General features: G+C 37.2%; 1 protein-coding gene across 1 annotated transcript; it reads right to left on the minus strand.

The window, feature by feature from the left end:
* Positions 1-1,492: 1,492 nt before the first annotated feature.
* clrn1 (clarin 1) lies at positions 1,493-13,458 on the minus strand. The gene is made up of 3 exons (XM_079886937.1): positions 12,922-13,458; positions 10,482-10,661; positions 1,493-6,393 (listed from the first exon to the last, which is right to left on the minus strand). Exons 1-3 carry the CDS (start codon positions 13,172-13,174, stop codon positions 6,128-6,130), a joined length of 699 nt encoding a protein of 232 aa, XP_079743063.1. The 5' UTR covers positions 13,175-13,458; the 3' UTR covers positions 1,493-6,127.
* Positions 13,459-16,287: the final 2,829 nt, after the last annotated feature.

Consider the following 16,287-nt stretch of genomic DNA (forward strand, 5'->3'; position numbering starts at 1 on the left):
GTGTTACATTCTAATTTACTAATAATAGGATAATACAGAAGTTGTCATACATTATTTAAAATATCATGCCAAAGGTGATTGAAAGGAAGCAGAAATTGTAATGCTTTGCAGAACTCTTGCATTGTTGATACAATGTTACTTCAGCTTCCAAAATATTCATATATAACTACAAGGAGACAATGTGTGTGTGTATATGTATATATATATATATATATATATATATATACAGCATACAGTGCCATCTGCTGATCCTTTGTAGAAATTAACGCTGTATAGTTTATTTTAGTACTAGTGGGAACATGCATTTTGCATTTGAAGGATGTCTACCAGTAGATTATGCATCAAATATTATTAAAAAGAAAAAAAATGCAAATGCTGAATCATGATAACCATGCTTTCTGGTTAACCAACTGAGACAAATATGACTGTGTTCCGGAAATAAAGCAGTGATGTGTGAAATGATTGAGGGGTCATGTTTTTGCTATTCCAATAATATGTAAAAGCAAGTGAAACAGATATAACATATATATTGAAAACTTGCAATATTTGTAAAGTTTGTTTCAGCTTATTCTGAAACATAAGCTAATAAATCAGAATAAACATTAAAAACAATTAAATCATGGTTGAATCACGGCTCCGTTTATGTTTTTCATTGAAACCTTTTTTTGGTAACACTTTACAATAAGGTCTCATTTTGTAACATTAATTAATAACATGGACTAACTATGAGCAATATATTCTCACAGCATTTATTAATAATTTGTTTTTAACAAATGAAACCTTATTGTAAAGTGTTACCAACTTTTTAAAATAATTTTGAACAAAAGATTGAGCTGTGAATTCTGTCTTGCTTAAATTTAAATATATTTCCTTTGAGTCTGTACACTGTAAAAAAAAAAAACAAAAAAAAAAAACAATGTCAGATTCGCTTGAAAATTGGGTCAACCTAAATCTGTCAGACAACCACAGACCAATAAGATCTTCCTGCCAGTACAGCATTTCATTGACACTGCAATGCCAGATGTTTGAAAAGCCTACCTTATCTCTTCTTTACCAGACAGCTTGGCTGGAGAGAATCCTTTAAACTCTGACAATAGCTCAAACCTCAGTGTGAACGACTTCACCAAAACATTGCTTATATAGCTGACACTTTATATTCAGGAGGTGGACAGACACATGGCTTGACAACATGACAGAAAGCCTCCTTTCATTTTACAGTTTCCTGGCAGCAGGTGGAGTACTTTGTTTCTTTTCTGTTGCTTTGAATTCTGTGGTAACAAAGCTGTGCTCGTAAATGATGTCTTCAGTGATGAGAGCTGCTTTTCTCCTCTTTCACTGTATTGTATCTGGAGGCTTCAAACCTCCCAAATACATTTTGTGTTCATAAAATGTCAACTATTTACAAAACTGTCATTCTTCTTTATACAGTACAATTACAAAGCAATATGTTTTGAAACTAGAAAAAGAAAGAAACTGAAACTAGAATAGTTCGTAAAATTTTATTTTGAGTAAAGGCACAGGATTCATAGTGACCGGAAAAGCTGCACTCCCATAACAACGATGAAAAAGAGTGTCTCAGAATTGATACAGCATATCTATGCATAACATTATTGTGTATTTTTTTACATTTTTAGTGCATTTTTGGCCCCTCTCATTCTATATCCTAATAATCACAACTAATGAGTATACTGTATGCCAAATAACTAAAAGTACAGTACAGTCTTTTACTTACATTTTTTATTTATTATGATTTTTAATTGACTTAAAATCGTGTAAAAACACAGTTTAGGAATTCCATTTGAGAATATTTCATTGTTTACATACCAACAACTGATCCATTAAACATTTTGTTATCATTAATGTGGCACATTTGCACAATGTGAGTGTATAAACACAAATAACACAAGTAAGAATTAGACATTTATGAAAAAGAAAATGCAAATAGATTAATGTCATTGAATAACCTATTAGTAGTTAAACGTAGAATGATAACAGTAAAACCATATTGATCATCTAATAAGTGATAAATCAATAGCAATGACCACGTACACACTGCAGATCACCTTTTAGTGATTAATCCTGTTCTGAACACGGTTCAGTAATTTACGGGAGTGACAACCGTATTCTACAACCAAATTAACTGAAAAATGCAGGTAGTGACAACCGCATTTACAAAGATTCTAGGCAGTGTGCACGCAACCGAACTGAACAACTACTTGTTAATGACATGTTTAAATGCACATCAGAGATGTGTCTCTCTTCTGTATGTGTGCGGTGCAAAAAAAAAAAAAAAAAAAACGTAAAAATGGTACAAACTTTGATTCATTCAGGTTGCCAGATCTTGCTAGAAAAAAAATATATATATATATTGAAAACAAGATCAAAATATTGCGACCAGCACCTGCCCACTGTAATATTTCCATAAACTTGATCGCATTACTAACCAAACCTAACAAGCCCAAAAACGTGTATAATAAGTGGACATGGCAACACACCAAGAGCGCCCTCTGAATAGCAGCCCGTTCACACCAAGGACAGTAACTATAAAGATAACGATATAGTTCTCAATATATACGACACAGAGAAATGATATCGTTGGAAACACTTTTCAGAATGATTTTATCCTGATGAACGATTAAAACATTGAAAGCCAATTAGAATCCATCCTGCTGTAACGAGCTCGAGCATTTAAAGTGACAGGCAAGTACACGCTTATAAACAAAATGATATCGTTCGCTCGTGTGGACGCTAATATAGCTCCCTATCAGTCAGTCACGCTCGACCTTACTTCAGAATTAAAACGACAAATTGGGATCTCGTCTGTGAGCCCAATCACCTTTGAGTGTAAACTAAACGAGCCAATGGACATTGATGTGCGAGATTTGCTCGTAGATTGTTTAGGGTAATTTGCTGGATTAGTTTGATATTTAGTTAGTTTGATATTTTGTTTATTATCAGTTTTGTTTGTTATTTTGGGCCTTGGGTCTCTCTGAAGATTATACACCCATTGGTTTATGTTACTCTGGAAATATTCTATTTTACTTATATGTTCATCTTCTTAATCTTAATAAAACGTTTATCGTTTTTCTTGAATCTTGGACTCGTTGGTTTATCTTTTGGTCTGAGAGTCATGGGAGAGTGGGAGAGTGGAGTTCCACGGGAGAGTGGGCGTGGGAGTCATGTCTATTTTCTTTTGTTACGATTTAACTTAGACAGATCGTAATACTCTCCAGAGAGTGTTGGTGTGACGGTGCATCAGCTGTGGTCGCATTTAAAGGTACATTGCATTCTAAAAGACTCTCTGCATTTATTCCAGTTGAACTAAAAGAGTTCCAGTGTCCACTGCAGGCTTCCAATAGTCTTGCACGCTGTGCAGTGACCATTCCCTGTGCGCTTCAGCACTAAAAAGAGCTTTGTCCCCTTAATAAGCAAGCACTGGTGTGACGTTGAGTCTTTTTAAAGATGTCATTCCACCCGTGTGTTTCTGGATGCGCTCGTTTCCTCGATCGCTGCCTCACGTGGGGTACGTGGAGATCCCCCTGGTGGAGTGCGCAGTTGCGATGCAATTTTGTCCACAAAACGCTGCCGCTGTGCCTTGCCACTCTCATCCCCCTCTCCTATTGCCCGCTTGCACGGTCTCTGAAGGTCTGGCTAGTGTTTCAGGCCGTCTTGCTGGCTAATTCGGACCATCAGACTCCACTATGCGATTCAGTTAGCCTGGCGTCCCCCAAAGATCAGGGGCACCCAGTTCACCTGTCCTGCATGCAAAGATCACAGTCCTACTGATGAAGGATGCGATACAGCCGGTCCCTCCAGCCAATATAAAGTCAGGGTTTTACAGCCCATTCTTCATTGTACCTAAGAAAGGTGGTGGGTTACGACTGATCTTGGAGCTGTGTGTTTTGAATCAGGTCCTTCACCGGCTACTGTTTAAAATGCTGAGTTGGTTTGCAGCGATCGACCTGAAGGATGTGTACTTTCATGTCTCGATTCTCCCTCGACACAGACCATTCCTGTGCTTTGTGTTCAAGGGTTAAGCATATCAGTACAAAGTCCTCCCATTCGGGCTGTCCCTGTCGCCTCGTGTCTTCACAAAAGTTGTGGATGCGGCCCTTGTTCCTATGAAAGAAAACGGCGTTCGCATTCTCAGCTATCTCGACAACTGGCTCATACTGGTCCACACGCAAGAGCAGTTGTGCGAACACAGGGCCTGGTGCTCCAGCACCTCAGCCAACTGGGACTCGGGGTCAACTGGGAAAAGAGCAAACTCTCCCTCGTGCAGAGAATCTCTTTTCTCGGTATGGAGTTGCATTCTCAGGCAGCCTGAATTCATTCAAGTTCCACTAAAACGATTTCAGAGGCTCCTGGGGCATATGGCATCTGCAGCCACAGTCACGCTGCTGACGTAGCGTTGAACGTGACTGACTGATAGGGAATGTCTAGGTTACTAATGTAACCCTCATTCCCAGAAGGAGGGAATGGAGATGTTACGTCCCGTCGCCACAATAGCTCTACCACCGCTGAACGGCCGGGACACACCGTGTTTCGGCTCCTCAGCAGAAAACTTGAATGTGCGAGATACCCACTTTGCAGGGCGGGGTGCGCGATGCAAATCTCGCACGCCAATGTCCATTGGCTCTTTTATTTTACACTAGAAGGTGATTGGGCTCTCAGACAAGATCCCAATTAATCAGTTCCTAGGCGTTATCTTTATGGTTATAGTTATTGGTGTGAACGGGCCTTCACAAACATAAACAACACATGACGCCTCAGGAGATTGTGGTACAGTTAAAATAGCAGGACATAACGAGTCTTTGGTCGCTTTAATATTACTTTTGTCAAAAATAAAGAATACCAAACACACAAGATTCATCATTCGTCGCAGTTTTGGGAGTGAGTCGTGTCCCATACACACACAGAACGATTTAAATGCGGCTCTCACTCCTGAAACTTTACAGTGTGTATGTGGCCAATATTTTACATGTATCTGAAATTCTAAAGACATGGTTGTTGGTCTAAAGATATTTTATTTATTTTTTGATGTGACTTTTTTATTTTTATTTTATGCATTTCAATGCATGTTTTCTTTAAATGATATGTAGGCAAATACCAGAAATTGAAATATCATTATAAAATGGCTCTAAAAACACACATAAAATCTACGAGTGGCATTGCATTAGATAACAAAATATCAAAACACATGTGCCATGGCAACTGTAAACAAATGATTCTAAAAATGATTCTAGATCTTATCTTAGAGCCAGTGATATTTTAGTATCCTTGATATACTATTATACTTTTACATTTTATTTGAATGGTTTCTGTTTTAATTTGAAAGTTTTAGTAACTTTGTTGTGTTTTTTTTATTTCTATTAGTTTAGAGGGTTTTTATTTAGACTTAGGTTGTACTTTTAGCTTTTTTATTACTTCAATGTAAAATATTTCACTTGTTTATTTTATTTCAAGTAATGGAAATAATGTTTTTTTTTTATGGTTTTAGCTTTAGATTCAGTTAACAATAACCCTGCTCAGAGCTAACTTCACATTTCTGAGCCATTTTTGCAGATTTTTAGGGGATGTACAAACAAACTTCTTTTTGTGCTGCTTAGTTTGATTATTTTGTTATCTAATGCAAAGACATTCATAAATATTTGAGTGTGGCTTAAGTGTCAAAATACTTTTTGGAGTCACTGTAGAATTGCCAATTGTGGCATCCCTTTGTGCTACAACTGGACTATGAAAGAAAGATCCACAGCGAAAGGAAACTGTAATGTCCCCAGCTAGACTGGAAACTACAGGGTGTTTTCATCAGCCGTTTGAAATGGTGAGCGTTAATTGTTTCAGTGATTGACAGAATGAATGCTCCATCAGCAGACTGATTGAAAGAGAGAGTTCCTCGCTCCCGCCTCCCCGCTGCGAGATAAGAACCCTTCTCTCTCGCAGACACACGAGCATCTCCAAGTTCACCGCCACACATGGTCTGAATAGCTTAAGAGGTTTAGATGTGCCTTGCCTGTTCAGCTGTAAAATAAACCGGATGCTGCTTTACTGAAGGCTCCAGTTGAGAAGTGCTAATCGCTGCGGTAGGATGACGTGTGCAGGGGAAGAAGTAGAACAAAAGAGCTGGTCAGTACATGAGATCCGCAGCTCCAGTGCTAATGTCGGACTCTTTGGCCTCCTGAAAGGGGAACTGGATCCCAGCAAGGCGGATGAGCAAGATGTTGAGACCGTGCGTGAGGAAGGCGAGGAAGATGAGCCAGAAGGATCTGTCGTACCTCTCGCTTTGCGTCTTGTAGACGAAGCTGACCTCGTTGAAGTTGAAGATGATCTCGGTCAGGTGATGCAGCTTGACCTCAGAGGAGAACAGAATGAGGACCAAGCAGCCACAGAAACCTGTCAGGAAAGAGAATAATACATTTTGCATAATAGAAAAGCTGTTCTTTATGGAAGCTTGCTTCCACCACAGAATAAAAAAAATGAAAAAGTAATTTTCTTGCAATTGTGAGTTTTTACCTCACAATTCTGAGAAAAAAAAGTAAGCGAGTTTTTAAACTCAGATTTTATAAACTCGAGATTGCGAGGATTAAACACAGAATTGTAAGATATAAACTCGAAATCGCAAGTTATAAAGTCTGTATTGAGACATATAAACTCACAATTCTGAGGAAAAGAAAGTGTTAATTGTGAGGTATAAACTTGCAATTGCAAAAAAAGTCAGAATTGTGAGATATTTTTTTTTATTCTGTGGCAGAACAACGGTATATCACGACCAATTCATACGAATTCGTACAGTATGAGTGAGTAAAAGGTGGCTAATTCGTATGAATTAGTATGAATTGTCTAAACCCACATGACAGTTAGGTTTAGGGGGTCAGTAGGTCATTCGTACAAATTCATACGAATTGGGCAACTCGTAAAATAGGTCGTATGAATTCGTACGAATTAGCCACCTTGTAAAATTCGTATGAATTGCTGTGAGATCGGGTTGGGCAGAAACAAACTTCCCTAATTCTTAAAAGGTTAGTTCACCTAAAAATGAAAATTAGGTCATCATTCTCATGTTTTTGAGCTACAATGAATGTCAATGGGGTCCAAAACAACATTGGAATTTTATTGACTTTCATTGCACGGACAATGTATCTTCTTTTGTGTTTCCCTGAAAAAAGAAAGTCATTCAGGCTTGTAATGACATGAGGCAGAGTAAATACTTCATATTTGGGTAATCCATTTAAAGTCACCATGAAATCAAAATGGACAATTCTTAATCTATTATGGAAAACTGCAGTATTTATTATAAATGATTTATCCATGCACATCATTATTTTTTTAATGAATGTATCCTTGTAATTTTAATAAAAATAGCTTCCCCTCCCTCTTGCAGCTCATTTCTTCTCTTCTCTGCTGATGACACTCACATGAGATCCACTAATAGCAAACCACGACCATCCAATCGATTCCTAATTATGACCCTGGACCACAAATCCAGTCACATGGGTCAATTTTCTGAAATTGAGATTTATACATCATCTGAAAGCATAAGCTTCTTTTTTTTTAAATAAGCTTTCCATTTATGTATTGTTTGTTAGGATAGGACAATATTTGGCCAAGATAAAACTATTGAAAATCTGGAATCTGAGGGTGCAAAAACATCTAAATATTGAGAAAATCGCCTATAAAGTTTAACATTTATATTCGCGATTGTGCTGCATTCACTCACAAAAATACATGTTTTGTATCTTTATGGTAGGCAATTTACAAAATATCTTCATGGAACTTAATATCCGAATGATTTTTGGCATAAAAGAAAAATCGATAATTTTGACCCATACAATGTATTTTTGGCTATTGCCACAAATATACCCGTGCGACATATGACTGGTTTTGTGTTCCAGGGTCACAATTGACAAAATCAAGTCCCGCCCTACATTTGTTCTTGTTCGAGAAGCTGTTTCACTAGGTCACAATAAAGAAGAAAAGAAAATGGTTCTTCCATTTCATGCTGACTTTAAATGAGAGAAGTCTCAGAGCAACCATCCTTGACTTTAGCTGTGTTCTTGAAGCTTTGGTTTTTACCACATCCTTTTACTGTAAAAGAACTTTGCTTCACTTGGCTTTTATAAGTGCACTTCATCTGGGCAAATAAGAGATACTTTATCTACATTTAGCCTTTTATTAGAGCCTTCAATACAGCTCAAAATAACAGTTCTGTCTGCTCTTTTTCATACAATGCTAGTGGATGGTGATTTATACTGTCAGTCTTCAAAAAGGGCAGAAAAGTACCTCAAGCAGTTCATATGACTAACACAAGTCTTGTGAAGAATAGTCCAAAGCATTACTTACTGAAAGTCTTGCCCTTTGGAGTTGCTATTTAATGCTTTTAATGATCAGTCATGAGATACACAGAAGCAGAACAAATGACATTTCCCGTCATTGATGTCTCGGTGCAACATATTTAAATGCACACAAGGTTTTCAGTATAATTACTTCACTACACTATTGACAACAGACAACGGATATGTTTTGCCTGCAAAATTTCGCAAACGTAACCAAACCATTACAGTACCTTTTTACCATTTTGGATCTCAAAGGTAGAAATCATCATCCACTTTCATTGTACGGAAAACAGTAGTCAATATATTCAACCACACATCTCATTTTGTTGCTTCATGGACATAACAGAATTTTCATTTAGGTTTAAATAATATTAACATTTCACAAATTATTTAATAAAAAGAGGTACTGAATGGGTTAAAATTAAACTTTGAAAGGAAAGAAAAAAATTATATATATATATATATATATATATATATATATATATATACTGTACACTACTTCGGAATTGCTATTAATCTCCAAAGTATTCTCTCTTCCCATCACTGCAAGTGATCCTGCTTTATTTTTTGACTTAGTGGTTTAATTGTGTGGACAGGTCAAATGGCCTCCATCAGTACAAACACAACAGAGGCACCTGACACTAGAGATGGAGTGGAAATCTGGCCAGTTCCACCAAGCGCATTCATTTCCATCACTTTATTTATTTATCATGTCATTTATCAATTCTCTCTTCTCAGTATAGCTGAGCTCACTTTCTCACTACTCACAGATAAACAATCGCAGAGGCTCGTTCCTCTCGTGGTTCAGTACAGACCCTGTCTGAGTGGATGTGTGTGAGAAATATTTATCACATACTGTCTTCAGGATCTGGATTTTCTCTCAAGACAAAAGAATTCAAGCATTTATTGACCTGGTAAAAAAAAAAAAACTTTACATTGCCAATGACTCTTTCTATTAAAAAAAAAAAAAAAAAAAAAAAAAAAAAAAGTGTAAATGCTGTAATTAGTTTTATATTGTTTACATGTTGTTTTTCTTATGAACTTAAGTAAATGTTTAATGTTATTATATTTACTAATTACTTGTATTTACTAAATCATTTTATTGACTAAATAAATGTATTTACTTATACTAAATAAATGTTTTTTTTTAGGGCTGTCAAACGATTAATCGCGATTAATCGCATCCAAAATAAAAGTTTGTGTTTACATAATATATGTGTGTGTATGGAGTATAATTATTTTCTATATATAAATACACACACATGCATATATATATATTAAAGAAAATGTGTTATTTATATATAAAATATTTATATATAATATAAATTATATATAATATATATACACAGTATATACATGCAAATATTTCTTAAATATATACATGCATGTGTGTGTATTTATATATAGAAAATAATTATACTCCATACACACACATGTATTATGTAAAAACAAACTTTTATTTTGGATGCGATTAATCACGATTAATCGTTTGACAGCCCTAGTTTTTTTTTGTTGTTTTTTATTGAAGAGTTGGACAGAAAAAGTTAAGGAAATCTGGCATATGGAAACTCTTTCAGTGCTGTTTACAAAGCATCCCATGATGAACTTCATGGAGTTGGTTGAGAGAATGTCCAGAGTAAAAACGTGTGTGTGTGTGTGTGTGTGTGTGTGTGTGTGTGTGTGTGTGTCTGTGTGTGTGTGTGTGTGTGTACTTGTACAACTATCTTTGTGAGGACCATTGGAGTGAGGACAAAGAGAGTAAAGTGAGGACATTTTGGCCGGTCCTCACTTTCTGAGAGCCCTTTAAAGGCCTGTTTGAGGGTCAAGACTTGGTTTTAGGGATAAGGTTATAATTAGGTTAAGGGTAGGTTTAGAGTAAGGGTTCAGGTTAGGCACTTAGTTGTGATGGGTACAGTTATGGTGAGCGGCTAGAGATTGCATTGTGTCAATGAATGTCCTCATAAAAAGATAGATGTACAAGAATACATGTACAAGTGTGTGTGTGTGTGTGTGTGTGTGTGTGTGTGTGTGTGTGTGTGTGTGTGTGTGTGCGTGTGCGTGTGTGTGCGCGTGTGCGTGTGTGTGTGTGTGTGTGTGTGTGTGTGTGTGTGTGTGTGTGTGTGTGTGTGAGAGAGAGCAAAGTCTTACAGGTTATCATGTTCCAGAGGTAAAGGCCCTGGGGTCCATGCAGTGTCTCATATGGGCTTCCGAAGGCATTGTAGAAGAAGAACCCACAGGACACCGAGGAGAAGATGATGAGCACTGCGCAGAAGAAGATGACGCTCACATGTAGACTGGCTGGAACCACATCCATCAGGTCAGGGAAAACTACAGAGTAAAGAGATTTCTAGAGTTCAAACTGTAGGTGAGTGTAAGACTATGAATCATTCTGATTCATACATGAGTAAAATGTGTGGGGAGACAGTTTTTCATTTGTCATCATTGTCTTCAATCTCACTGCCTATGTGAGAGACTGTTGCATGTGTTTCCTTTTGAGTGATCATTATAAGATTCACTGAAATTTTCACTCAGAAATTGCAAGTACATTTCACAAATACTTACAAAGAATTGGCAGGTAAAACAACGAATTAAACATGACATTTTGAAGTAGAAAGACTAACACTTTTATTCAAATTTTTTCATATATAAAAAACTAAAAAAATTCACTAAAAAAGTCATTTTTTACAGTTTGAGTATGAAATGAAAATGATTAAAAGTAATCTCTGTTAATTTAATATTAGCGATATTATCTTTTTAATATTATTGTGGGATGCTTGGACATGTGTCAAGGAATTATGCAGTTGTTTAATTCTATGTTTGTGTGTCGCTATGTAAGCATTTATTTATTGGATGAGTTTATATGCGAAACCAGTGTCAAAGACAATTTCCTCTCTGTGACAAACAGAATGGACAATAAAATTAAACTTTCTGTCCCCAATTTTTATGCATCTCCTTGTGAGTAAAAACAAATTTATAATGACAAAATTTTAAAGGTGGCCAGTCATGACCTAATGGTTAGAGAGTTAGGCTAACCCCCAATCGCTCTTCGGGCGCCACAGCAAAAAAGGCTGCCCAGTGCTCCGGGTGTGTTTTCACGGTTTGCAGTGTGTGTGTGTGTGTGTGTGTGTGTGTGTGTGTTCACTACTCACTGCTCCTAATGTGTGTGCACTAACTTGGATGTGTTAAATACAGAGAGAAATGATGAGTATGGGTTGCCATACTTGGCCTTCACCTCACTTCACTTTTGTTCTACTAAATGTCTGGCTCTGGTATCTGGTATCTGGACCTTTTCCAGATCTCATTAGGAAAGAATGCTGTTGTACATGAAGCTGTCATAAAAGATCCATCAGTTGAGCTCCATTCAATGAAACTAGTCCCTCCCAAAACTCAAAAAAAAAAAAAAAAAACTGAAAAGCTACATATTACTTGGTTCTAAATGAATCAGATGTCTCTTAAAGCAGCCACTTTGACTCTTACATTAAAAGTACTTTCAAGGGGATTTACTTGCTATGCATGTGTGATGACTTTTGGAGGATGCAGGAACGATTTTCCAAAGCATTAGGTTGATGACTGAAAAGGTGGTGTGTGTGTGTGTGTGCGTGTGCGTGTGTGTGTGTGTGTGTGTGTGTGTGTGTGTGTGTGGCCTGGTAAACCCTACATTGTATGGAGAAGATGTCCCATTTTTTGGTCCCCATGAGAAAAACAGCGTGATGTTTTTTGAAAATGTAAAAAAGTTTTTTGTGATGGCAAGAGTTAGATTTAGGGGATAAAATATGGGCTACAGTTTCTACAGTATAAAAATAATTATGTATATGGAAATACATATACATAAAAATGAAAACACAATCATTTAATTGTTTATTTTTGGTGGTGTTGTCTTTATACTGGGACAACTGATAGTTTATATAGCATATATATACAATTTGAAAGAGGTTTGTTACATGTCAGTGGCCGCAAAAAAGTATTTGGACATTTAAAGGGATATTTCATCTAATATTTAAAATTCTGTCATCATGTACTTAACCTCATGTTGTTCTAAGCCTTTTAAACTTTCTTTCTTCTATAGCACACAAAAGGAGAACATTTGAATAATATATTGGTTGCTCTTTTCCGAGCTTTAATTGGGATATTTTAAGGCTTCAAAAAGGATCCAGAAATAAAAGAAAAATGATAAAGGTAGCTCATATGACCCATGCACTATATACCAGCCTTCTGATACCATAACTTCAGTGGAGCTACATTCAAAAATATATGAATGTCACTGCATTTGATACAAATCACAAATCACAAAAAAAGTGGCGCCTGTAAACAAATGATGGAAGAGCTTTTCTTATCATTAATATTTGCAACCACAAAGACTTCCTTCATTTTGTACAGCATATCTATGGTTTTATGATTCACCAAATATTTGTGAATTGTTGTTTATAACGGCATTGGTTGAATTTGAGTGTCCAAATACATTTGAAGGCTCATTGCAATTTGTCTTGTATTATTGCATTGCTATGAGAACCCCTAAAGAACTCTTTATATTTCTGGTGTGTTTTTAAGACTTTTACTGTCATTATGTTACGATGATTAAGTTACTCACAAGAGAAATAAAAGGGTCTGTCTCCCAGACCACACTGTTTCATCCCCTTCCCGTGGAAAAGCCCGTAGGTCGCGCTCCCGATGAATTTCTCCAGCTCTGCTCCCGATGCGTTGACGATCTGTGCGCCCGTCTGACACAGGACAGCCGCTTGAACCCAAAACTGAGTCCCCATCGCAGCTGCCACGACCAGAACACAACCAAAGCAGAGCACCCCTGCGATGGAGAATATGATTTTCTTTTGACGGCTAGGCATTGTGTTTGACACGGCGACGAGCACAGACTCAGTAATCAATGGATATCCACACGTCGATCTTCCTGTTATCCAGTATGGAAAAAGACATTGTGCTGTTGTCGATTTCCCCTCAAGTCTAAAACATGAATGCTATAAAGTGCTCTCTTATGCTCAAATACACATATTGAGAGAGTAAAGTTGTATCCCAATGTCTTCTCTGGATAGTGTTACGCCAAGCGCGTTCACTGCACTCCGTCACCAAGCAACCGGGTTGAATGTCTCGCACCAGTGATCGGGCATGATGTGACCTTACCCTGGATTGGTTACTGGATCAACATCTCCTTCGCCAATTAATAAAGCCATTTCACTGCTACAATTGAACTTTAAATATGGAGTTTATCGTGTGTGATATGATGGAGGATTTATGGATAGCTTTATACATGGGTAAATTCATTTAGTTAAAATTAGTTCCCATAAACTAAAAATGAACAATAGTTTTACAGCATTTATTCATATTAGTCTAATATATATTAATATATATATATATATATATATATATATATATATATATATATATATATATATATATATATATATATATATATATATATATATATATACTAATAATATGCATTCGTATAGTATATTCATTTGAGTGCAACAGTCTTTTTTTGTAGGCAAGATAAAAAATATTCAAGATAACATTGTTCCTCCTCCTTCCCCTCGAATACCTTTTATCTCCAGGCCAATAACCCTGGATAAGATTTCTCCGATAATATTAGAGGATCTCACTAAACTAATTAGCTCTATGAAAACCTCATCTAGTCCTCTGGATGTGGTACCCACTGCTTTTTATAAAAATGTTATTGCCACTATTGGCTCTCGTGTGCTCTCTATAATCAATAATTCACCAACATCTGCTCAGGCTCCAAATTATTTTAAACAAGCTGTTGTTCAACCACTTGAACCAACTAAAAAAAATCTTGATCCATCTTTGCCAAAAATGTATAGACCCATTTCTTAGTTACCTTTCATGGTGAAGTTCCTGGAAAAGTGTGTTCATCAACTTACAGCTTTTTAAAATGCTTATAATGTGTCAGCTCTTCTTAGGGTTTTTAATGTTCTGTTAATGCAAGGTGATGCAGGTAAGAGGCAGTGTGCATCTCTGGAACAGCCTTGAAGTGGTTATCTTCATATTTATCAGATTTATCAGATATCAGGTCTTTTGCAGTTAGAGTTCAGAATTATGCCTCATCGACAGCATCTTTGTCCTGTGGTGTTCCCCAGGGTCTTGTTTTGGCCCCTTTGCATTTTGCATAATATTTGCTGCCTCATGAAATTATGAAATTGTCTGTTCTTTTATATTGTATAAACTCTATTAAAGTTTGAATGGCAAAAAATTAAATACTGAAAAAAACAGAAGCACTTACTTCGGCTCCTGCTGGTGTTGTCCCTAAGGTGAGGGAAAGTTGTGGCCCTTTATCTCTCTCTGTTAAAGCGATATTGGGTGATGTCACTTCTTGTTGACGTTCAAAGTATTGTCAAACAAAATGGAGGCTAGCTCGACAATCCCTCCTCCTTATTGCGCCCCCCCCCCCCCCCCCTCCCTTCAGTGCTTCCTGAAACAGTCATGAATGCGTGTTTCAGGACTTCGTTTCATGAACGTCGTCTCTTTGGTCGTGTGTCGGCCATATCAAAATTCAAGAGAATATAATTCTAACGTTAGTCGTTGTCGTCTAGCTAACTTCCCTCTTCATGCTTCTCTCTCCTCCACTCCCCACACACCCCCCTTCATGTGCACTAACCCCCCCCAACCCCCACCCCCAAATCATTCTTGTCGGTTATTGGCTGGAACACTGTTTGTTATGTTTCATGGTCCAGGTTGGCCCAGTTTTTTTGTTGCCGTTTGTGGAGCCTGGGCTGTCTACAGAGACCGCGGTTTTTTACAGTGTGTTCAGGGGACAGGCAGCTAGTGGATGGTGAGGAGATATTTGCTGGATGTGACAAAAAAATGTTTCAGCCTAAAAAACGTGTGACATTGCTTAGAGCACCTTTAAACTTACCCTAATTTATGTGTTGACAGGCCTTGAGTCTTGATCAACAAGTTAACTCTCTGGTTCTGAGATCCTCCAAACTGGTCTTGTTGTCCCTCGTTCCAGATTAAAGATTAAAGGTGACTATGTCTTTGAGGTGATTGCTCCTAAACTGTGGAATGCTCAACCTATGGATCATGTTCAAATGGCATGTTTAAAAAGCAGCTAAAACTCAGTCGTTAAACTTGATTTTGTCTAAATTGTTCTATATTATTTTGTCTTTTATTGAGCACAGCGTTAGTTTAGACAGGCCACGTATAGGCATAGGCCGCGATCAGCTGACAAATCGCTCCACCCACTACTATTCTCCTATCAGACTGGGAGGGTATATATACGTGGCACTACTGCCCGGGAAATATGCTTAAACTGCTCGCAACCCTCCCACCCTCACCATAAGTATCAAGCATATTTCTGTGCACCTTCTGTCTGTTGTCTTCTTTGTTTGATTACAAAGGGTTCCAAGTCTTAGCGTCACGGACATCATTGCCGAGAGACACCCATCCTCAAAGCCAAGCTAAGACGTCCCAGATTTCACTGCTACATCTACATGTTAAAACTGTTGCTTAAAGAAATTACTAAACTGTCTTAAATCTGTATATCACTCAAGCTGATGGTTCTACGGGGGGTTAATGCTAAAGCTATATTATGTCATTAATTATAAAGCTAGAACCCCCATAAGGAACCATACCGCCAGATAATTGTGTTCAGTAAACTCAAGTAACTTGCCAAAGTGGTCTCATCTGAAATCTGATTGTATGCTTTTTAATTGTCTGTTGTTCTTTTTAATTTTTGGATGTAAAACACATTGTGACATTTGTTTATATATACAGTATATACAAAAACATTCTTTCATGTCCGTGTTTTGACATAACCTTCTAACTCAGCCTACGCTAGATTTTCTCACACAGTCATATCATCAGAGACATGACTCACAGAACTGACATCAATGGCCCCTCCTTCACTCATTTCTGGGAATTATGAGGTAACTGAAAATACAACCAAAAAGGTCATCAATCAAATAAGAGACAAGACAGAGACATT

Source organism: Squalius cephalus, assembly GCF_949319135.1.
Source record: "Squalius cephalus genome assembly, chromosome: 11".
NCBI lineage: Eukaryota > Metazoa > Chordata > Actinopteri > Cypriniformes > Leuciscidae > Squalius > Squalius cephalus.

Coding starts and splice junctions, on each gene's coding strand:
- clrn1 (XM_079886937.1), bottom strand. CDS start 13,174: ATGCCTAGCCGTCAAAAGAAAATCATATTCTCCATCGCAGGGGTGCTC. Junction 10,662..12,921: donor CAGACCCTTTTATTTCTCTT/GTGAGTAACTTA, acceptor TTTACTCTGTAG/TTTTCCCTGACCTGATGGAT. Junction 6,394..10,481: donor CCTCTGGAACATGATAACCT/GTAAGACTTTGC, acceptor CTTTCCTGACAG/GTTTCTGTGGCTGCTTGGTC.